The sequence below is a fragment of the Uranotaenia lowii genome, chromosome 3, assembly GCF_029784155.1.
Source record: "Uranotaenia lowii strain MFRU-FL chromosome 3, ASM2978415v1, whole genome shotgun sequence".
NCBI lineage: Eukaryota > Metazoa > Arthropoda > Insecta > Diptera > Culicidae > Uranotaenia > Uranotaenia lowii.
The window spans coordinates 349,029,092-349,054,644 of NC_073693.1; the positions used below are offsets into that span (position 1 = coordinate 349,029,092).

Genomic DNA, 25,553 nt, shown 5'->3' on the forward strand with positions numbered 1-25,553 from the left:
TTGACAGAACAGTTCTTAGCTAATGTATTCAACCATCTAAAATAATATTTATAAACTGATTAAAAATAAGCAATATAATAGTGTTCTTTCAATCTTCAAAATTTCATGTCAGATTAGAATTCATTAATCTGTTAATTCTGTTTTTATACGCCAAACATTTTTAACATCGATTACAAAATTTTATAAAAAAGGTGTTTTTTATATGAGTTTCTATGAATAACAAATGACGTTTAGATCCGAATCTCACTGTACTTTCTCTTTTTTCCCAGAAATGTCACCTTTCTCCAGAAATGGGGAGTTCCATCTTAACATATTCCACCTTTTCCAGTCCAGCGAAAAATTAAGATGACTTGACTATTTCATCGGGTCAGCTGATCTGGGCGAAATTGACCCTGCAGAAAACCTCATCAGGAGCCCAGAATCTCAATTTCCGCCGACCGGATGATTTAACCATTTAGGTTGTCCGGCCCTTTCTCTATCTACATAGAATTGTGGATTCATTGTGGTTTCTTCGGTTCAACAAAAACGCTCGAGAGCAGGTTGAAGGTCGGGTCTCTCCGGCCTCCGGTTGTCGTCTCGATTTCGGATCATGCGTATAATTAAACGATCGGTATTAGGACAGCCTCCCCAAAAGTCAGACTTTATCTATCAATTAGGACCGAATGATTAATCGGTTTGGTTGAGAGGAATTCCGCCCCCTGGCATTGCCTTGTTGTTGTTTGAAAAGATGCGACCTTCTCGTCACCATTCCTCTCATGCCGGGACCCGGGCCGGCTTCCGGTCGAGCAAAAGTTTGATTTGATTGGTCGGAAATACCTGATTTATCACGCAAACCGGTTTTGGGTTTTTCTTCCTCCTGTCAAGTGGGGGGAGTTTTGATGAATGACTTTTCACTTTGAACCGTTTGCTTTTATCGTTTGAATCTAGGTCTGAAGAAGGAAGTGTTTGACAGATCCTTAAAATAAATGTTTTTGGACATTTTAAACTGAAGTCTTACACAGACTTTCTCAAGTGTGGCAACTGTTCAGGAAATTATTTATCTCAACATCTGGTATCAGTTTCAATGCTACATTCATCGTTTATTGTTCTTCAGTGTTTTTAACGACATGTTCTAGATTCCGAAAGCTTTTCTCCATGCATTCAGTTTTGTTCCACTCCAGCTTCGCCAACAACAATTGGATGCTTTTTAAAAGTATGCAAGATTCCAAAAACTTCCAACCGTTTCCATCCAACAGGTGGTGTTTCTCCTCCGTATAATTTCACAATTCTTAAAAGATTGTTTTCCATATCGTTTTTCTTCCCCTTCCGGTCGTGCTTCATCATCTTCTTCGACTTTTCCTTTCTTACGCTTTTTTAAATAAAAGTGCTGCTCCAGGATTTATTTTTGGTTGGCTGGTTTTGCTCTGCGTTATCATTATAAATGAGATGGGGTAAATTGTGAATGTACGTTTCATTCAGGATATTTCAGTCGACACTCGACAAAAGGAAAGGGAAATAATTTTTTTTCTCCTCCACTCTACTCACTTGCCTCGGAAAATGAAAATCCCGTAAGAGAACGTTAATTTCGTTAGGATGATTCTAATCCGCAACGCAAATACAAAGATTAGATCAATTGATGTATTCAGACAAATTTCAAATGAAAATTGAAAGCATTTTTAAAAACACAAAGAAAGAAAAAGCTTTTGAAATTTTTGAAATATTTTAAATTTGGTAATTTTTGTCATTTTGTCCTATTTATTATTTTTTGTAATTCTTACAATTTTTGTAATTTTTGTAATTTTGTAAATTTTGTAATTTTTGTAATTTTTTTGATTTTTGTAATTTTTGTAATTTTTGTAATTTTTGTAATTTTTGTAATTTTTGTAATTTTTGTAATTTTTGTAATTTTTGTAATTTTTGTAGTTTTTGTAATTTTTGTAATTTTTGTCATTTTTGTAATTTTTGTCATTTTTGTCATTTTTGTCATTTTGAAATTTTTGTAATTTGTGTTATTTTTGAAATTATTGTAATTTTTTATGATTTTGAGGATTTTCATCATTTCTGTCATTTTTGTCATTTTTGTCATTTTTGTCATTTTTGTAATTTTTGTAATTTTTGTAATTTTTGTCATTTTTGTCATTTTTGTCTTTTTTGTCATTTTTGTCATTTTTGTCATTTTTGTCATTTTTGTCATTTTTGTCATTTTTGTCATTTTTGTAATTTTTGTAATTTTTGTCATTTTTGTCATTTTTGTCATTTTTGTCATTTTTGTCATTTTTGTCATTTTTGTCATTTTTGTCATTTTTGTCATTTTTGTCATTTTTGTCATTTTTGTAATTTTTGTAATTTTTGTAATTTTTGTTATTTTTGTAATTTTGGTAAGTTTTGTAATTTTTGTAATTTTTTAATTTTTGTAATTTTTGTAATTTTTGTAATTTTTGTAATTTTTGTAATTTTTGTAATTTTTGTAATTTTTGTAATTTTTGTAATTTTTGTCATTTTTGTAATTTTTGTAATTTTTGTAATTTTTGTAATTTTTGTAATTTTTGTAATTTTTGTAATTTTTGTAATTTTTGTAATTTTTGTAATTTTTGTAATTTTTGTAATTTTTGTATCTTGTAATTTTTGTCATTTTTGTAATTTTTGTAATTTTTGTTAATTTTGTAGTTTTTGTAATTTTTGTTATTTTTGTAATTTTTGTAATTTTTGTAATTTTTGTAATTTTTGTAGTTTTTGTAATTTTTGTAATTTTTGTTATTTTTGAAATTATTGTAATTTTTTATGATTTTGAGGATTTTCATCATTTCTGTCATTTTTGTCATTTTTTTCATTTTTGTCATTTTTGTCATTTTTGTCATTTTTGTCATTTTTGTCATTTTTGTCATTTTTGTCATTTTTGTCATTTTTGTCATTTTTGTCATTTTTGTCATTTTTGTCATTTTTGTCATTTTTGTCATTTTTGTCATTTTTGTCATTTTTGTCATTTTTGTCATTTTTGTCATTTTTGTCATTTTTGTCATTTTTGTCATTTTTGTCATTTTTGTCATTTTTGTCATTTTTGTCATTTTTGTCATTTTTGTCATTTTTGTCATTTTTGTCATTTTTGTCATTTTTGTCATTTTTGTCATTTTTGTCATTTTTGTCATTTTTGTCATTTTTGTCATTTTTGTCATTTTTATAATTTTTGTAATTTTTGTAATTTTTGTAATTTTTGTAATTTTTGTAATTTTTGTAATTTTTGTAATTTTTGTAATTTTTGTAATTTTTGTAATTTTTGTAATTTTTGTAATTTTTGTAATTTTGGTAAGTTTTGTAATTTTTGTAAGTTTTGTAATTTTTGTAATTTTTGTAATTTTTTAATTTTTGTAATTTTTGTTATTTTTGTTAATTTAGTAGTTTTTGTAATTTTTGTAATTTTTGTAACTTTTGTAATTTTTGTAATTTTTGTAATTTTTGTAATTTTTGTAATTTTTGTAATTTTTGTAATTTTTGTAATTTTTGTAGTTTTTGTAATTTTTGTAATTTTTGTTATTTTTGAAATTATTGTAATTTTTTATGATTTTGAGGATTTTCATCATTTCTGTCATTTTTGTCATTTTTGTCATTTTTGCCATTTTTGTCATTTTTGTCATTTTTGTCAGTTTTGTCATTTTTGTCATTTTTGTCATTTTTGTCATTTTTGTCATTTTTGTCATTTTTGTCATTTTTGTCATTTTTGTCATTTTTGTCATTTTTGTCATTTTTGTCATTTTTGTCATTTTTGTCATTTTTGTCATTTTTGTCATTTTTGTAATTTTTGTAATTTTTGTAATTTTTGTCATTTTTGTAATTTTTGTCATTTTTGTCATTTTTGTCATTTTTGTCATTTTTGTCATTTTTGTCATTTTTGTCATTTTTGTCATTTTTGTCATTTTTGTCATTTTTGTCATTTTTGTCATTTTTGTCATTTTTGTCATTTTTGTCATTTTTGTCATTTTTGTCATTTTTGTCATTTTTGTCATTTTTGTCATTTTTGTCATTTTTGTCATTTTTGTCATTTTTGTCATTTTTGTCATTTTTGTCATTTTTGTCATTTTTGTCATTTTTGTCATTTTTGTCATTTTTGTCATTTTTGTCATTTTTTTCATTTTTGTCATTTTTGTCATTTTTGTCATTTTTGTCATTTTTGTCATTTTTGTCATTTTTGTCATTTTTGTCATTTTTGTCATTTTTGTCATTTTTGTCATTTTTGTCATTTTTGTCATTTTTGTCATTTTTGTCATTTTTGTCATTTTTGTCATTTTTGTCATTTTTGTCATTTTTATAATTTTTGTAATTTTTGTAATTTTTGTAATTTTTGTAATTTTTGTAATTTTTGTAATTTTTGTAATTTTTGTAATTTTTGTAATTTTGGTAAGTTTTGTAATTTTTGTAAGTTTTGTAATTTTTGTAATTTTTGTAATTTTTTAATTTTTGTAATTTTTGTTATTTTTGTTAATTTTGTAGTTTTTGTAATTTTTGTAATTTTTGTAACTTTTGTAATTTTTGTAATTTTTGTAATTTTTGTAATTTTTGTAATTTTTGTAATTTTTGTAATTTTTGTAATTTTTGTAATTTTTTGTAATTTTTGTAATTTTTTTATTTTTGTGATTTTTGTAATTTTTGTAATTTTTGTAATTTTTGAAATTTTTGTAATTTTAATAATTTTTGTACTTTTGTAATTTTTGTTTTTTTTTGTAATTTTTGTCATTTTTGTAATTTTTGACAATTTTGATTATTTTGACAATATTGACAATTTTGACCATTTTGACCATTTTGACAATTTTGATAATTTTGACAATTTTGACAATTTTGACAATTTTGACAATTTTGACAATTTTGACAATTTTGACAATTTTGACAATTTTGACAATTTTGACAATTTTGACAATTTTGACAATTTTGACAATTTTGACAATTTTGACAATTTTGACAATTTTGACAATTTTGACAATTTTGCCAATTTTGACAATTTTGACAATTTTGACAATTTTGACAATTTTGACAATTTTGACAATTTTGACAATTTTGACAATTTTGTCAATTTCGACAAATTTGACAATTTCGACAAATTTGACAAATTTGATAATTTTGACAATTTTGACAATTCTGACAATTTTGACAACTATGACAATTTTGACAATTTCGACTATTTTGACAATTTTGATAATTTTGACAATTTTGACAATTTCGACAAATTTGATAATTTCGACAAATTTGACAAATTTGATAATTTTGACAACTTTGACAATTTTGACAACTATGACAATTTTGACAATTTCGACTATTATGACAATTTTGACAATTTTGATAATTTTGACAATTTTGACAATTTTTACAATTTTGACAATTTTGACAATTTTAACAATTTTGACAATTTTGACAATTTGACAATTTTTACTTTTTTATCAATTTTGACAATTTTGACAATTTTGACAATATTCTCTTCATTCATTTCTCTAGTGGGTATTATTTCGAGGAACCTAATTTCTAAATCTAATTTTTGAAAGAATCATTACTGTTAGAGTATTCCAGTTTAAGTTTACAAATCAAAAGGCACGAAAGCGTTAATCATTTACCATGTTTGACAAAAAGACGCCATCAACATTCGTCAATTAATTGCTCTTTTGTGGCCAAACTGACCGCATGATGATGATTGACCTCACGCAGACACACCTTCACCTACTACACATCATGAATAACAATCAATTTCGAAAGGTCGCACCATTTCCGAATCAATAGGTCTGAGTTTGCTGCTGCCGTCAGTAATTCGATTACCATCAATTTAAATGGTCCAACATGGCAGGTTTTAGGCGCCATTCAGAAACGGGGGTTTGTTTTGGACCTACACGTCGAACCCGGAACAATATCGACCCATTCATTCATCCATCTAAAACACCCACCAGGATTGACAGACACAAGGGGTTTGTGTGCTTTGAAGTCTTTCCAGCCCCTCCCCAAAAGAGCCGGAATGGGATGCGAGATGACCTATTGCCATTTTCACCTTACCCAACGGAATCTCATTTAATGTCGCCAGTGTGACAGGGCGAAACCTTTTACCCTTTCCTTTACCCGAGACGAATTCCGCAACTTGACGCTGGACAAAAATCAATCATAGACGGGCGTGCTACAGGGTGTTTCGGGCTTGTCGAAACTTTATGTTTTTTTTCTGTTTCGATTAAAGTCGTTTCAACATCTGAGAGTATCTTTTGTGACTTTTAATCAACGATACCTATCCGGTACAACTGTGTTCAAGTCTTCTAAGCCAACGGTCATGAGATCGTTTCCCGGTAACGGCAAACATAGTTCACATTCTGTGGGATGGTGGTTTTAGCATTTGTAAGATGCTAGCCATCATACCCTCGAAGATGTATACGCTTAGTGTTAAGTTAGAGGAATCTCTTCGAGCAAACGTCAAGTTTCATTCAGATCCTATACGTGTTTTTTTGTTTTTATTTTTCAAATTACATAGTTTTTAAAATATTTCTATGGATATTCTCAATTTGACTCAGCTTTTCAGTCAATCCGCTAAATGCATGGTTAATTACAGTTGAAAAAAATCCAAATCCACCCTCAACTGCGACGTGTTGTTGTGACGAATGTTTAAAACCACCCACGCTGCTGGTGTGAAAATTGTGGGTGGTTCGAAGCCACAGCTGGGGATAGCGGATGGCCCGAAAGAATCTTGCCAATCGCGTCGGTTTGGAATTGTGTGCCTTGCGGAATGCAACCCGCCAGCAATTTACGACCGCGAATTCTGGGTTTTCTGGTTTTCTGGCTCTGATCACAGCCAGCATCCAGAAGCAGCTGACCCGATAAAAATAAGCCCCATTGAATGAGTTTCGGGCTTTGACACAAGCCAAAATTTAACACTGGGCGGGAATGTGATAATCGATGTTTTACAGAATCAGCGTGGCAACGGCGTTTTGAATCTCTGAAAATGGGAACGAAATAAACCGTTCTAAAGCCGTTATGATTTATAGGTTTAATTATTAGCCGAAGACTAGAGTTTTGAGCTAGAAAAGAAGCCAAATTATATCAGCATGTTCCAGCCTTTGCTTAGACGAGGCAACAACTTCATGAAACCAGATTCGTTTTTGAAACCAATAAATTCATTTTGGAGTTACCCAAATTTTGATAGATACCTTTTTATCCTTCCTTTTTTTTCAGATACAGTCCTGGCCTCACAATCAACAATATCAAACAAGTGATAAATGAAACTATTGAAACTAATATTCGTGAGTATTGATTACCGACTTCAATTACCTGCAAAAAAATCCTCATTTTAAAACTTCCATAGTAAGAAAACCCAACCCGACACGACTCCGGGAGCTGATCCGGCAGATCCGAACGGCCAGGACGGCTGCCGAGGAACGTGCCGTGGTAAATACAGAATGTGCCTACATCCGAAGTACCTTCCGCGAGACGGACTGCATTTGGAAGTAAGTATCCTTCCGGTTTTTTTTTTGCAAGTCTCCAAAATGATGTGTCGTTCCCCGTTCCCTTACCATGGCCCTTCCCATATTTGTTGCATCAACAATCCCCAATATACACAGACCAAATCCTTCATTTAGGGCCGGATTTAAACGGGGTCATTGAAGGGCAATTGCTTCTAGCCCTTCGAGGAAAAAATAATTTAGACCTCATCCAAGACATAAAAACCATAAATAGAAAGTCAACATTACAAATACAAGAAATTTAATCCTAAATATAGAAAAAGAGGGTCAGCAGAAATCATTTTAACTCAAAAACATAGGTACTCAATAATGATTCCATTGAATTATACTGCAAGAAACAAGAAATATTTTTCATCCAAAGTAATTTTTTTGGGACTTTCTGTCTCTGGCGATTTTTTAATAAAAAAAAATTAAAACCCGTTGCGCTAATTCAGGACTGGATGGTTCGCTTCCAAAAATTGTAATGCTATTTCTGGCAGCAAAAACAACCAAAAAAAAGTCATGGGAGGTGGATGAAATTTTAGAATTTGAGATTTCCACACAAAGCTTGCAGCGGTCTAATGTACATTTTGGAACATATTAGTTTTACTTATTTATTAGAATTTATCGTTTAAGGCCAGAATTTCGAATGGAAAACTTTTCATGGTTTCTGAATCTTATGACTTGAAATTTTGTTCAACTCGAATCCGACATATTTCGGGGATTTTGAATTCTGGCATAGATTTAGCTCTCTATTCAAGGGTACGATTATATTTTATAAATACGTTTTTTTTTATAAAACTTCATGACCTTTGGTTAAACGTTTTTCGAAATATTTTATATTTTTATTTTAATTATTCAAGCTTAAAAATAGTTCCAAGCAACCAAAAGTTCCGTAAAACAGGTACGAAAAAGCTTATTCAGTCGCATCATTGATCTGAATAAATTCTATGCAGTCCCAAATTTAAGTATCAGTGAGATACTCTTAAGTTCCAAAACTAGTCTAAATGACCTCCTACTCAGCTTCCAGCGGCCTTTTGATTCAGCTTCCAAAAAACCGTAAAAGAGCAAAAATTCCTTCTCCAAAATATTTTTGTTTTGTTTTTTATACTTCGAAGTTATCGACGTTTTTCGGTGAGTTTTAAAAATAATCAAAACAAATTACCAGTTGTCAAGCGGTCTTAAAATTTATGGAAGACCGCTTATGACTCAATAATATCCAAGTTAACACAGACACTGACAAACAAATGTAAACGCAAAACAAAACAAACTGTCCAAAACCAAAATAGCTTAGACGATGGCCAGTCAATTGTAAGTTTAAATTAAAATTTAGATTTAATGTTTAATTTTTAAACGTAAAATATAACTTTAGTGTCCACTGAAGAGGAGCGAATGCCATAGTAGCTCGGAACGTATGGACAACTGGTAATTTGTTTTGATTATTTTTAAAACTCACCGAAAAACGTCGATAACTTCGAAGTATAAACAATCGCGGTGATAAAACCAAAAATCCAATCATTTTTTTTTTATCAAAATGTGATTTGAAGATCTTTTTTCATCACTTTAAAATGTTTGATACATGAAATTATTATAATAATTTTTTTTTATTCCGATATGCCAATCGTTAGAATATAATATGAATTTCATAATGCCATATTTTCATAGCAATTGTAAACTCCCAATTTTTTTAGAAAAACTTTGCCAAAATTAATGCTAAATATGGGTTTAATTGATCCCTAAAGTACAAAAAGATGTATTTTTTTTGTGAATGGAATTTGATTATAGGTTATCATGAAATTACTAATATTTGTCCAAAAAAAATGTCTTAAAACTAGAAAATTTAGCCTTAAAGTATGCAATGACTTTAGGGTAGAAGACAAACTTTTAGGATTCACATTGTCTGATACTTACATACCGTGAAATGAGAACTAATATGGCAAAAAATAGTCAACGGACCTTTTATATTTAGATTTTGCTAAATTTTTGCTAGATTTTCCCTGAATTAAGGATCAAGTCTCCTTGAGTAAGGGATCAAGTATCCTTTAACCTAAAAAAATCACTTTTATTTCGTCTCATGAAAATGCTTCTGGTTCATCTACGGGTTCATGTATCGTTCTAATTTTTGGAGCATATAAACTTGAAATTAAACACTGTCAGAAAATGCAAAAGACGGCAAGTTGCTAATTTTTTTCAAAAAGATATAATGAAAATAAGAAAACAGGGATCAAGTATCCCCATACTCCCCTACTGTGGGAGATTCAGCTCCTGGCCGAATGGGAGACGCACGACTTGCCTTGAAGAAGATTCGTATTCAACTGGCGGCGTCTCCCGGTTGTGTGTGTGAACTGTGAGTGAGTGAACAGAAGACGAGAGAGATGAGATAGCTCCGTAAAGCCTATCGGGTAAGAGAGCCGTAGATGGTGAGTTCATTGGCACTCGCAATCATCCGCTGCACATCTCTACGTTACACAAATAATTTAAAAAAAAATCAGGAACAAAATCTTTTGGTTGCATGATTAAAAGCTTCAACATGCAAAGACACGTGTATATGAATTTTCCGATGTATATCAAACAAATGATTGTAATCGCAGTTTCCATCTCCTTATGTTTTTGCGCCGTTGGCAATATATCATGGTCAGACCTGAAAACCATTTACAATTTTTTATTGTCATAAAAATCTTGATTTCTCCTCAAAAACCGATTGAATTGTTCATTTAATATCGCAATCTTATTTACTTACTTTACTGTACAGTGCATGACCATTCCTTTTTTTTATGACATTTTTATATGCTTGGAACTTCTCTCCTATTTCCTCAACCAATTTTCACAAGTCTTGGTTTTGGCAAATTTCTTAAATTTTATTCCATAGCATTCTTTTTTGTATTTATTGGAATTATTACCAGACATTATTCGTAATTTTCTCCAATAAATGTTCCTAGTATCACTATCTATATCTTACGTGTGAATTGCTAAAGTCCTTTGAACATACATATCAGTACCAACACGTGAAAATGGTCTATGCTCATTTATGCCGTTTCGAGAAAAACGCTGATTCTTTCAGTAGCATTCTTAATATGTTTTTTTTCTTCTTAATATGTTTATCGATAAAAAGGTAATTTGATGGAAAATAAGCTCGTAATTGCTTATAGAACCTAGATGGAGTATGAATTTCTTCTAAATATTTTATACACCCTTTGCTTTGTACTGTATCTCTCATGGGTGTAAGTGAGATGGAGATAAAAAATTCCCTATTTCTTGACAAATGCTAATGGATCTTTCTTTAGGAGTGAGTGAATAGCTTTCCGCATTCTTCCCCTTTTAATGTTTTGTATCTAAAAGGGTAAAGGGTGTATAAAACAATTTGTGTGAGGATAATGTCATTTTATGGTTCTAAATTTTTTAGAACCTTTGCTCAAACTGGATTATAAATCATACGAAAACTGATAAACAAAACACGGTTTTTGTGTTAAGTAGAGGTCATATTGGACTATTTGAATCCACTGAAAACGGGTTTTGTTTACTTTGTCTTTTATACCCTTTTCACATGTTGATGCTGATATATTTATTCAACACTGTTTAGCATCGAACCTTTATTTTCAGAGTTATAGACTTTTCACTTTCGCTCCATGTTCCGTATAGTTAAGGTTCTCACTAAAATGGTATGTTCGTTAACATGACATCAATTGCTAGTGAAAAAAATTGGGCTTTTCCAGCCCACGTTCCCGCAAGCTACTTTCTGTACGAAATGATGCTAAATTTCTCATGAACTTTCGGTTTCTTATACCTTTACTAGTTTATATGGTTCTCCACTCCAGACAGATTTAAATTGGTCCTCTGAATTCAATTGACTGGGTGTCGAACCTTCGTTTCATTACTGAACAACCCGTTTCAGACAGATCTTTGATTAGACTCATCTATCCAATGTACAAGGATGTTGCAGAAACCATCCTTTTTTGTGTTCTGGACATTCCACTCCGAACAGTTCCATGTCACACTATAACATAATTAATATTTAATCTCGTTGATACTGGATCTGTGTTTCTTTCAAGACTCCTAGATCATGGTTGATGAACCTTTTGGCGTTTGGTTACATGCTACCACCCATTTAACAATTTTAACCAAAATATATTGTTAGCTACTTCAGTTGGCTATTCTTAATAAACTTTACAAAAAAAAACTTGAAACTTGATAAGACTTGTCGCCAGTTAAAGCTCGATACTTCTACTTATTACGTGTTCAAATCAATGATTGCTATCCTAATATCCTTTCTTTTTCTCTGTTGGACCTCCCCATCCAACGCTAACTTAAAGATCTTCCGGCATAATTTTTCTCTGTTGGACCTGGTACTACCAGTATTTTTTTCGGTTTACTTGCATTCACCCATTATCAGAAACTAATGCTATACAATAATGTGTTGGAAAAAAAATAAACAAAACAAAAAAAAAATATTTCAAGTCGTTATGGAATTTTGAGTGCCTTTTCACTGAATATAGTTTTCTACAAAAACGTATTGAACTTTGATAATTAATAAATTTTATATTATAATACTGAAATTATTTCGCAAAATCTGAATTCAGTAGAAAACAAAGAGAGAGTGTCATTGAACTGACCGATACTGAAACCGACGGCATTGTACGCATCTAATCTTAATGACAGGTCGATAAATGAATGGCATGATGAGTTCGAAAACATAAGTGAGAAGTGAGTTCGGCAAGTTAGGCGGCAAAGCTAGAGGAAAAGACAAAACAAAACAAACAAGTACGGAGATATTGTGTTTGCGTATTAACTTCAATAGAGGCATATTTGACAAGTTTCTTATAAATACTCTGTTGTATATTGCGAAACATAATCTGTTCTTACGAATTAAGGTAGGCATAGGCGTAAACTAGTGAACTTTATACTTAACCCTAATTGCAAGTTTCTAAATCCTAGGGCAAAAGTGCTAGCTTAAAGTAATAGTATGGAGGTGAAACTGAAGTGCAATCGCTCAAGTAAAGGAGACAACTACGTGGGAACACAGTTCTCAAAGTGCCAAATTACCTGTAAAAGCTGAATTGAGTGGAGGTGAGAAATTAGTTGAGAAATTGTGCAACTTATTTTAACTAAGCATATTTTAAATCGAAGGTGGTTAGCGGAAACCAACACATTGCTGGAATCAAGACAGGAAGAAGTATAGGAAGAAATTACTAAACGTAAGCCACTTTATTCATCCTCAAACATTGTATTTGTAGGATTTTAAAACGTGTCCACCCAACTTCGAACGAATTAAAGGAGCATTAAAAAAAATCGGAAATTGATTTTTTCCTTAAGGATTACCGTGGTCCGCAAGTATCAAAACAATAGAGAGAGGGCATTCGAAATTTGATAAATAGCTTTATTAATTTTGTAATTCATGATTCCCTGAATGTTGATTCTTTCCATCTTAACACATTAAGAATCGCGAAAAAAAACTTAAGCCAGGAAACATAAAATTCAGCATTCTATACTTCAGAAACCAATGGACCAAATCTTACAAATTTAATATCTTAGTTATTGAAATTGTTGTGTTTAATTTTGTTGAAAAAAAAAGAAACATTTAATTCGTAACATTGGAGTTTTACTTTTTAGAGTAGCACGCTAGCGGAAAGCGAAAAAATGAGATATCTCGTACTTGGTCCGCAATTTGTTTTGAGGGTTGTCGAAGTTGAAATCTGTACTGCTTTAGATGATTTGTTGATATTTTCAATTCATTTTTTTTTTCAGGTTTGCTAATAGCTGACATTGTAAAATTTAATTTTGACCATGAAATATTCAATCGATTCAAATTTTAATACGGGTTTTGAATGTTGAAATTTTTTCTACATTGATATGGAATTGATTTTAATTTTGGAAACTGAATTCTCAACTGAAACATAAATAAGGCCGATGTGGTCTAGCTGATAGGCTGGCGCGTGTCTGGTAACCCAGACATACTGGGTTCGATTCCCGGTATCGGCAGGAAATCTTTTGGGTTCGAATTAGGATTGTTCGATCTTCTGGAAAAAATCGATTCCCAAGATCGATTCTTCTGAATGGTTACAGGATCGATCCACCTAAAGAATCGAAACCAAAGGATCGATCTCTGCAATATCTGTCTTAAAAACTTTTGTTTGAGAGAAGTGCTATCTGAGGGCTAGTTCATACTAAAGTCAATTGTGTAAGCGACAGGAAAGCTCATCCATTTGTATTCAAATGTATAAGCAATGAAAAAACATGTTTTCAAATTCAACATCGGAATGTTTTACTTTTTATGACTGTTTATGACATATATAAAAAAAAGAATAAATATATACAGTTGCGTTCAAAAAAGAATGAAATCGCATGAAGCTGCGCACCCACTTCCAACTTTGACAAGCTGCCATTTCTCTCTCGGTTTATATTTTTTCATGAAAATTTCACACAATCTAGTTCAACTATCCAACTAACACTCCACAAAATTTGAAGTCTTTACAATGACGGGAAACAAAGATACAGCTATTCCCGTAAAAAAGGGAAATTTGGAACTGCTTCACTAAATTTGCTGTATCTTTGACAATTTTCATTGAAAAATTTTGAAATTTGGTCCAAAGATGTAAAAATGTTTGATCTAATACCAGGCCAAGTTTCGTCAAAATCGATAAACGTGATCAAAAATGGTGCCGGATTGAAAATGAGGTTCATTATCGCCAGGCAGACGATTTCATTCTTTTTTGGACGGATGTTTGTATGGAAAACATCGTAATCTATGTATTCTGGTTTTTTCTTTCACAAAACCAACATTTATAACAAAGAATGTTGTGAATTGATAGGAACTTCAATTTTGCTTTGTTTAGAAATAGAAATTATTCCAACAGAGCTGGTATAGAAACAAAATAGCGAATAGAATATTCGCTTTAACTGTGGATAAAATTTGTTTATCGGTGTAATTAGCAGGTCATTACTGAAACTCTGTTCTTTTTACTTTGAACCATGTTGGAACATTTTCTCTTTCGAAACAAAGTACGAATGATGTTTTTAACTATTTATGACATTCTTTTTGATAAATTTTTGTTTTGTGAAAGAAAAAAACAAGAGTACATGGATTACGATGTTTTCCATACAAACATCGTCCAAAAAAGAATGAAATCGTCTGCTGGGCGATAACGAACCTCATTTTCAATCCGGCACCATTTTTGATTACGTTCATCGATTTTGACGAAACTTGTCCTGGTATTAGATCAAACATTTTTACATCTTTGGACCAAATTTCAAAATTTTTCAATGAAAATTGTCAAAGATACAGCAAATTTAGTGAAGCAGTTCCAAATTTCTCTTTTTTACGGGAATAGCTGTATCTTTGTTTCCCGTCATTGTAAAGACTTCAAATTTTGTGGAGTGTTAGTTGGATAGTTGAACTAAATTATGTGAAATTTTCATGAAAAAATATAAACCAAGAGAGAAATGGCAGCTTGTCAAAGTTGGAAGTGGGTGCGCAGCTTCATGCGATTTCATTCTTTTTTGAACGCAACTGTATCTCTTATCAAAAACGGTTAAATTCACCCACCTCTTTCTACAGTCAATCGCAAAATTGATCGTACACTTGTTATAAATTCTTATATTTCGAGTTTTTCGGGGTTTAACAGTAAATAAGTGAAAACATCTTAAATCCATTTAAAAATAACACCTTTTTATTCTTTAACTGTTGAAAAGAAAAATACAATTTTTTCAACATTTTCACCTCAACTTTAAGAAAACAACAAAAAAAACACCATTTAAGTCGTGGCAAAATTGATCGTACAATACTACTTTTTCTTAAAATTCCAATAAAAATCAATTCATAGATACTAAGAAATATCAAAAAAACAACTAAATTAGTATTTGGTATGACCGCCTTTGGCATCTAGCACTGCTTGCAAGCGTCGTGGCATCGATTCAACGAGGTTTTTGGACTAGATGAAATGTTATCATAGATCTCCCTTATCGCCGTTCTGAGTTCTGCCTTGTTCCTAGGATATTTATTTTTCAAGCGCTTCTTGGCCTCCCACCATAGGTGTTCTATCGGGTTCAGATCGGGAGACTGCGGAGGCGTTTTGAATTGTTTAGGGGTATTATACAGCAACCACTCCCGTACGACAATAGCGGTATGTTTGGGGTTATTATCTTGTTGGAAATAGGTAGAACGAGGTAGACCCAATTTATCCACGGAAGGCTGCAGGTTACGCTTGAGGATGTTCAAATAACTCTTTTTGTGCATCGTTGGGTCAATAAATTCCTTGAATCCAGGTCCAGAGGCCGACATTGAACTCACAACATCTGGTTGCCGCCACCGTGTTTTACAGTTGGAATTAAATTCTTCAAATTCTTGGAATTCTGTTAATTAGTCGGGGCGGTCGAACATATTGACGCTTCATTAACAGTGATGAATACCATCTTTAAAAAAGTTAGCTCATTTTTGAAGTCTAATAACTTTTTTATTTCAACTCTTATCGATATGCAGTCTAGGAATGAAATATTTTTCATAATTTAGGCTTTAAGAAAAACCGTTTTTGAAAGAAATCGGCCGACGGGAACCAAAGTTATTGATGAAAAACTGGTTTCCCCCCAACAAAATGTTTCAAAATCCCATACAAACTTCAGGCTCGTTGAGCGACCCCTTCCCGTGATTCGATCTGGCCCAAATTTGGCATGAGATCTTGTACTAGGCCTAGGATCAATTTTAGCCTGCAGCGCATAACATTTCACAGGTTTTGAATTTCCCATACAAATTAGGGGCAGTCTATTGAATATCTATATAACAATAAACCATAAAAAATATCATGAACAAAGATATTCTACGCTTTTGAACGAAAAATAAGACCCTGCAAATAGTTTCTGAATGATTTCTAAAAAAGCGTGATAAAATCGAGCGTGAATTTGGCGAGTATTGATCAAATCGAACAGTGCTAAAATCGAAAAACTACTGTATTGCCGAAAACGAACGGCTTTGCTCGGATGAACCCCTGTCCCCCTGGGGCAGAATTTGCACTATTTTGGGGCAAGATGAGCGTTTTCTGCCGTAGAATCTAGCAACGAATTCAACTCGATGAATTCAGCTCAGTAATAGAGCTACAGCTTGACTAGTTTCATCTGACAATTTGGCCTATTGGTAATGTGACGGAGAGATAATCAGAGTACCTTAGTTCGATCCCTGGACGAAGCGATTTTATTTTCATTTACCATACATGATTCATTTGGCTCTAAATCGGCTCGACCAGGAATAAAACTCGAGTCTCCCGATTACCTCTCAAACACCTTACCGATAGGCTAAATCGTCAGATGTAAACTAGTCAAGCTGTATTTCTATGATTCAGTTGACTTGAACAAGTCGGCAGAAAATGCTCATCGTGCCCCGATCAATGGCACTCTGTTTCCCCCGAGTCAACAAGTTAAAGTAAAAACGCGTATTAAAATTGATTATAGTTAGTTGAATGATGGTGAATATTGATGAACAATGTGTAGGGGAGAGTGAGGTAACGTGGGTCACTCTAAATATCTCAGCTGTATGTTGAGATAAAAATCTGTCATTGTCGTCGCTTTGCGTAAGCATGGTTTCCTATAGGTTGTTGACTTATGTACGTAGCACATGCTTCTTTTATTTAACTAGCCTAAAGTACATAACAAAAATATGCTCATACGCTTATGATCTTAGTTTTGTCTTGTTCTTTCACGTGGAAAAGGAATTTTTGATGAAACATAAATAAGTCACACAAACGCAATCAATTTGCAAATCATAGCTTGTGGGGTATCGTGGGCAACATTTTTTGGGGTATCTTGAGCCACCTATATTTTGATGTTTTTATACACATTATGAACTTAAAATACGTTTTTCTTATCTGGAAAGTTTTCTTATGCCAAATAAAGAGTTGTGAGGAATATTTTGTCCATTTTTCTTATGCGATAGAGAAGAACAAATATCCTATATAAAGAGTTTTGCCGAAACGTTCGCGAGGCAGGAATTAGGAACTATTCGATCATACACAACGCTCTTTTTTATTTCCTCATCTGAAATTGCTTTGAAATAACTAAATGAATTATGAAATTTCAGTTTTGGGTCAACTCATAAACTTTGCACGTTATCTTGTCAATTTGGATTTGGTGGCCCACGTTTCCCCACAGTTTTTCAAAATAAAAACAAATAAATTCTTTTAAAACAGTCAGAACTCGGGAAATTTATGTATTTAAAAAATAAACAAAAATGCCTAATGCCTTGAAAATGTAGGAAACCTTTCCTTTTATTTTTTTTTTATTGTTTATAATAAAGAAGCTATGAAACAAAGAAAAAAAACTGGCCCATGATACCCCACTCTCCCCTACATAATTTAGCGATCAAACGAACGTATCTTCCGGGGCTCAAAAATTATCATATTTTCGTCAGGTGAGAACCTAGGTAGTTTATTTTTAAATATTTTTGTAAAGATGATAAGGAGGTTTCTTTTTTGCTGAAAAAATAATACCTACTATAGGAACTACAAAACTGTTCCTCGTGAAAATTAATTTGCGAAAATACGAATTTCCTTAGAAAAGTGCGGTGCCCAGTTCGCCCGGGTGCTCGTTATGCTCTTAACTCCCCTACTACTCGCATTATTTTATTTTGTATTCTTTGCAGTCGATTTGTTTGTGTATTAATCAGATGCTTTGAGCAATATTGTAGCGCAACTGTCGAAGTTTGGCATTATATCGGATTCAACATAAATTATTTTTGGACAGAAAGTCAAATTTTAGCTTATTCGAAACAGTGTACCAAATTTTATTGCAATTTTCTAAGCAGTTATTATTAAGTTTTTTTTTCTAAGCAGTGTAATCTAACTGAGCTATGAAATTAAGCTTTTAATCGACTTGAATTCCCAAATATGTAATTGACTTGGCGCACTATTTCGATGGTACAACTCTCAATGAGCAAATCTGGACAAACTTCAATCTTCCGATAACCGATAATTATTTAGTTGGTTTTGTTCAGATTTAGACACAATTTTTTACGTTTCAAAAACTCTACGATGTCTTTCAAATCGGAATTTGCCTCTTGAATGAGGAGCTCTAAAACATTACCATTCCGGTAGGAGTCGTAATCATCAGTAAACAGTTTAAGACGACCATATGATATAGTAGGCAGTTTTTCATATCATTGCTATACAATATGAATAACAAGGGACCCAGAACACTTTCTTGTGGGATACCTAGATTATTTTCTAGAAATCGCCGTTAAGATGCACCATATTTTGTTCTTTGCATTCGGTTTTTCAAGTAGCCCTTAAACCAGTTCAGAGCCGTTTCGATGATACCTATTCTTTCCAATAGTTTTACCAGCTTTAGACGATTATTTGTTACAAAAGCTCTCTTGAAGTCCAGAGATACTGCAACTGGGTAACTACAGTTTTCAACATTGATCCTTAAATTTCGAAGTTTCAAATTAACTACTGTTTTTTCATAACCCTAAGGTATCTAGAGTACCTTTTAGCACTTGAACCTGTACTATTAAGTACGAGTTTTTTTAACCCCTACTTTGGATCACAAGTGCATTAACACTATATAAGTCGAAACATCTTCCCAAGCAACCAAAAGTCTCATATCTACTTAAACTCGTGCCTCCAAAAATCGTATTTTGCTGAACAAAGGTTCCAAAGGGAATTGGTACCGAATTTTCTCGAATGTGAGCATGAAAGTTACAAAAGGTTCCTCAGATAGTCTTCTTTAAACTTGGAGTTCCAAAAGTCTCTCAAATAGCTTTTTTGTAACATGTCAATCGTCACACAGTGTAAAAGTTACAAATTAGGTCTCAAATAGCCTTCTATGGACTCGAAGTTCCAAAAAGTTCCTACATTGTAACTCCTCCAGTATGTCTTGCTTGCGAAAACCATTAGATGATAGTGCAACCTATTATATCCAAAATTTTTGAGTTCAAGTCCTATAAGTCCTATAAGTCCTAATCCCTACATACCTTTAGATGAGTTTCAACCAAAACTATAATATTCGGCTAAGCTACTAAGCACACCTCGTCGAAATTGTTACTCAATCCACAAACATTAAGATACAAAATATCATTATGTGATTGCTATAACCCGTTGCTGGTTATGCTGGATTTGAAAAAAAAATTAAATCAACTGGGTCCCCGAGAAAAAAAATGCCCCTAGCCCTCCGAATCCTAAATCCGGCACTGCTCTCCCACCACCCTCCCTGCATCTCCTGACCATCAAAAACAAAACGAAAAATGTCCTCCCTCTCGAATCGATGTTAGTTGGGTGAACTCTAAACGCAAATGATCGGCCTATAGATGTCGCAACATGGCCAAATTGCTCTACATTCACATGCTAGGCTATCCGGCGCACTTCGGGCAGATGGAAACGCTGAAGCTGGCCGCCAGTCCCAAGTACACCGACAAACGGATCGGCTATCTGGGGGCGATGCTGCTGCTCGACGAACGACAGGACGTCCACGTGTTGCTGACCAATTGCCTCAAAAAGTAAGCCACAAGTTCAAGTTTTCCGTTTCATCATTACTTAAATTTTTAATCCTCACTCTATCTCAACAGCGATCTCAACAGTTCGACGATGTTCATCGTGGGGACAGCCCTGTGTACGCTGGCCGCGATAGCCTCCCCGGAGATGGCCCGGGATCTGGCCCACGAGATCGAGCGACTGATCTCCTCCTCGAATGCATTCCTTCGCAAAAAAGCTATCCTCTGTGCCTTCCGCATGATCCGACGAGTGCCTGAGCTGATGGACGAGTTCCGGCCGCAGTGTATGCAGTTTCTGGCGGACAAAAACCACGGGATCCTAGTATCGACCATCACCCTGGTGACGGAGATGTGCGAACAAAGCGTTCACGTGACGCACTACTTTAAGGCCGCCATTCCGCAGCTGGTGCGGACCCTGAAGATTCTCGGCGTCAGTGGGTACTCGCCGGAGCACGACGTCAATGGGGTTCCGGACCCCTTTCTGCAGGTTAAAATCCTTCGGCTGCTGCGAATACTGGGGCACGGCGATCCGGATCAGTCCGAGATCATGAACGATGTGCTGGCCCAGGTGGCCACCAATACCGAAACGAACAAAAATGCCGGCAATGCTATCCTTTATGAAACGGTGCTCACCATCATGAATGTTGAGTAAGTATTTCGATAAACCTTGAATTGAGCATGATTCATTTTGTATTTAGTCTAACTCTGCTTTTTAAATTTTACATTTTTTCACCAACATTCCTCAAGAACAGTGTTCCACTTAAAATTTCAAATTTTTTAATTAATACGTTTTATCCATGAAATTTTTTTTATACGGGGCAGTACTTGCTTAATCAGCACCTTTCTCTTTCCTATTAAATGTTGTTCCTTTTCAAATCTAAGTTCTCAAAGATACATCTAAGATCTGACGCACAAGTTCTGACGTCTTACCTTTTTATTCTTACGTCTCATTTATCACTTCTCACGTCACGTCTCACTCCTCACGCCTTCTGACGACTCACTTCTCTCTTACCAAGTCTCATTTCTCACGTGATCCTTCTCACGACACCCATCTCACGTCTTATTTCTCAAGTTTCAAGTATCACGCCTCCCTTCTCACGTGTTTCTTCTCACGTCTCACTTCCCAAGCAACAAAAATTCTATTAAAATAGGGGTTCATTTTTGTCATTTTTGTCATTTTTGTCAAATTTTTTCATTTTTGTCATTTTTATCATTTTTGTCATTTTGGTCATTTTGGTCATTTTTGTCATTTTTGTCATTTTTGTCATTTTTGTCATTTTTGTCATTTTTGTCATTTTTGTCATTTTTGTCATTTTTGTCATTTTTGTCATTTTTGTCATTTTTGTCATTTTTGTCATTTTTGTCATTTTTGTCATTTTTGTCATTTTTGTCATTTTTGTCATTTTTGTCATTTTTGTCATTTTTGTCATTTTTGTCATTTTTGTCATTTTTGTCATTTTTGTCATTTTTGTCATTTTTGTCATTTTTGTCATTTTTGTCATTTTTGTCATTTTTGTCATTTTTGTCATTTTTGTCATTTTTGTCATTTTTGTCATTTTTGTCATTTTTGTCATTTTTGTCATTTTTGTCATTTTTGTCATTTTTGTCATTTTTTTCATTTTTGTCATTTTTGTCATTTTTGTCATTTTTGTCATTTTTGTCATTTTTGTCATTTTTGTCATTTTTGTCATTTTTGTCATTTTTGTCATTTTTGTCGTTTTTGTCATTTTTGTCATTTTTGTCATTTTTGTCATTTTTGTCATTTTTGTCATTTTTGTCATTTTTGTCATTTTTGTCATTTTTGTCATTTTTGTCATTTTTGTCATTTTTGTCATTTTTGTCATTTTTGTCATTTTTGTCATTTTTGTCATTTTTGTCATTTTTGTCATTTTTGTCATTTTTGTCATTTTTGTCATTTTTGTCATTTTTGTCATTTTTGTCATTTTTGTCATTTTTGTCATTTTTGTCATTTTTGTCATTTTTGTCATTTTTGTCATTTTTGTCATTTTTGTCATTTTTGTCATTTTTGTCATTTTTGTCATTTTTGTCATTTTTGTCATTTTTGTCATTTTTGTCATTTTTGTCATTTTTGTCATTTTTGTCATTTTTGTCATTTTTGTCATTTTTGTCATTTTTGTCATTTTTGTCATTTTTGTCATTTTTGTCATTTTTGTCATTTTTGTCATTTTTGTCATTTTTGTCATTTTTGTCATTTTTGTCATTTTTGTCATTTTTGTCATTTTGGTCATTTTTGTCATTTTTGTCATTTTTGTCATTTTTGTCATTTTTGTCATTTTTGTCATTTTTGTCATTTTTGTCATTTTTGTCATTTTTGTCATTTTTGTCATTTTTGTCATTTTTGTCATTTTTGTCATTTTTGTCATTTTTGTCATTTTTGTCATTTTTGTCATTTTTGTCATTTTTGTCATTTTTGTCATTTTTGTCATTTTTGTCATTTTTGTCATTTTTGTCATTTTTGTCATTTTTGTCATTTTTGTCATTTTTGTCATTTTTGTCATTTTTGTCATTTTTGTCATTTTTGTCATTTTTGTCATTTTTTTCATTTTTGTCATTTTTGTCATTTTTGTCATTTTTGTCATTTTTGTCATTTTTGTCATTTTTGTCATTTTTGTCATTTTTGTCATTTTTGTCGTTTTTGTCATTTTTGTCATTTTTGTCATTTTTGTCATTTTTGTCATTTTTGTCATTTTTGTCATTTTTGTCATTTTTGTCATTTTTGTCATTTTTGTCATTTTTGTCATTTTTGTCATTTTTGTCATTTTTGTCATTTTTGTCATTTTTGTCATTTTTGTCATTTTTGTCATTTTTGTCATTTTTGTCATTTTTGTCATTTTTGTCATTTTTGTCATTTTTGTCATTTTTGTCATTTTTGTCATTTTTGTCATTTTTGTCATTTTTGTCATTTTTGTCATTTTTGTCATTTTTGTCATTTTTGTCATTTTTGTCATTTTTGTCATTTTTGTCATTTTTGTCATTTTTGTCATTTTTGTCATTTTTGTCATTTTTGTCATTTTTGTCATTTTTGTCATTTTTGTCATTTTTGTCATTTTTGTCATTTTTGTCATTTTTGTCATTTTTGTCATTTTTGTCATTTTTGTCATTTTTGTCATTTTTGTCATTTTTGTCATTTTTGTCATTTTTGTCATTTTTGTCATTTTTGTCATTTTTGTCATTTTTGTCATTTTTGTCATTTTTGTCATTTTTGTCATTTTTGTCATTTTTGTCATTTTTGTCATTTTTGTCATTTTTGTCATTTTTGTCATTTTTGTCATTTTTGTCATTTTTGTCATTTTTGTCATTTTTGTCATTTTTGTCATTTTTGTCATTTTTGTCATTTTTGTCATTTTTGTCATTTTTGTCATTTTTGTCATTTTTGTCATTTTTGTCATTTTTGTCATTTTTGTCATTTTTGTCATTTTTGTCATTTTTGTCATTTTTGTCATTTTTGTCATTTTTGTCATTTTTGTCATTTTTGTCATTTTTGTCATTTTTGTCATTTTTGTCATTTTTGTCATTTTTGTCATTTTTGTCATTTTTGTCATTTTTGTCATTTTTGTCATTTTTGTCATTTTTGTCATTTTTGTCATTTTTGTCATTTTTGTCATTTTTGTCATTTTTGTCATTTTTGTCATTTTTGTCATTTTTGTCATTTTTGTCATTTTTGTCATTTTTGTCATTTTTGTCATTTTTGTCATTTTTGTCATTTTTGTCATTTTTGTCATTTTTGTCATTTTTGTCATTTTTGTCATTTTTGTCATTTTTGTCATTTTTGTCATTTTTGTCATTTTTGTCATTTTTGTCATTTTTGTCATTTTTGTCATTTTTGTCATTTTTGTCATTTTTGTCATTTTTGTCATTTTTGTCATTTTTGTCATTTTTGTCATTTTTGTCATTTTTGTCATTTTTGTCATTTTTGTCATTTTTGTCATTTTTGTCATTTTTGTCATTTTTGTCATTTTTGTCATTTTTGTCATTTTTGTCATTTTTGTCATTTTTGTCATTTTTGTCATTTTTGTCATTTTTGTCATTTTTGTCATTTTTGTCATTTTTGTCATTTTTGTCATTTTTGTCATTTTTGTCATTTTTGTCATTTTTGTCATTTTTGTCATTTTTGTCATTTTTGTCATTTTTGTCATTTTTGTCATTTTTGTCATTTTTGTCATTTTTGTCATTTTTGTCATTTTTGTCATTTTTGTCATTTTTGTCATTTTTGTCATTTTTGTCATTTTTGTCATTTTTGTCATTTTTGTCATTTTTGTCATTTTTGTCATTTTTGTCATTTTTGTCATTTTTGTCATTTTTGTCATTTTTGTCATTTTTGTCATTTTTGTCATTTTTGTCATTTTTGTCATTTTTGTCATTTTTGTCATTTTTGTCATTTTTGTCATTTTTGTCATTTTTGTCATTTTTGTCATTTTTGTCATTTTTGTCATTTTTGTCATTTTTGTCATTTTTGTCATTTTTGTCATTTTTGTCATTTTTGTCATTTTTGTCATTTTTGTCATTTTTGTCATTTTTGTCATTTTTGTCATTTTTGTCATTTTTGTCATTTTTGTCATTTTTGTCATTTTTGTCATTTTTGTCATTTTTGTCATTTTTGTCATTTTTGTCATTTTTGTCATTTTTGTCATTTTTGTCTTTTTCGTCATTTTTGTCATTTTTGTCATTTTTGTCATTTTTGTCATTTTTGTCATTTTTGTCATTTTTGTCATTTTTGTCATTTTTGTCATTTTTGTCATTTTTGTCATTTTTGTCATTTTTGTCATTTTTACAATTTTGACAATTTTGACAATTTTGACAATTTTGACAATTTTGACAATTTTGACAATTTTGACAATTTTGACAATTTTGACAATTTTGACAATTTTGACAATTTTGACAATTTTGACAATTTTGACAATTTTGACAATTTTGACAATTTTGACAATTTTGACAATTTTGACAATTTTGACAATTTTGACAATTTTGACAATTTTGACAATTTTGACAATTCTGACAATTTTGACAATTTTGACAATTTTGACAATTTTGACAATTTTGACAATTTTGACAATTTTGACAATTTTGACAATTTTGACAATTTTGACAACTTTGACAATTTTGACAATTTTGACAATTTTGACAATTTTGACAATTTTGACAATTTTGACAATTTTGACAATTTTGACAATTTTGACAATTTTGACAATTCCGACAATTTTGACAATTTTGACAATTTGGACAATATTGACAATTTTGACAATTTTGACAATTTTGAAAATTTTGACAATTTTGACAATTTTGACAATTTTTACAATTTTGACTATTTTGACAATTTTGACAATTTTGACAATTTTGACAATTTTGACAATTTTGACAATTTTGACAATTTTGACAATTTTGACAATTTTGACAATTTTGACAATTTTGACAATTTTGACAATTTTGACAATTTTGACAATTTTGACAATTTGGACAATTTTGACAATTTTGATAATTTTGTCCATTTGTCAATTTTGACATTTTTAACAATTTTGACAATTTTGACAATTTTGACAATTTTGACGCTTTTGACAATTTTGACAGTTTTGACAATTTTGACAATTTTGACAATTTTGACAATTTTGACAATTTTGACTGTTTTGACAATTTCT

At 31.3% G+C, this 25,553-nt stretch overlaps 1 protein-coding gene across 9 annotated transcripts in view; it reads left to right on the forward strand.

Moving 5' to 3' along the window:
- The window catches only part of LOC129757241 (AP-1 complex subunit gamma-1-like), a 178,173-nt gene that overhangs the window by 151,267 nt on the left and 1,353 nt on the right, over window positions 1-25,553 (forward strand). For 7 of the 9 annotated variants that reach the window (XM_055754403.1, XM_055754397.1, XM_055754401.1 and 4 more), the window contains 4 exons: window positions 7,168-7,235; window positions 7,298-7,439; window positions 19,717-19,905; window positions 19,975-20,547. In XM_055754403.1, the coding sequence (XP_055610378.1) occupies window positions 7,168-7,235; window positions 7,298-7,439; window positions 19,717-19,905; window positions 19,975-20,547 (972 nt within the window). Of the gene's footprint in view, window positions 1-7,167; window positions 7,236-7,297; window positions 7,440-19,716; window positions 19,906-19,974; window positions 20,548-25,553 lie in introns of those variants that run through there. The other 2 variants (XM_055754404.1, XM_055754405.1) reach the window with 2 other exon arrangements.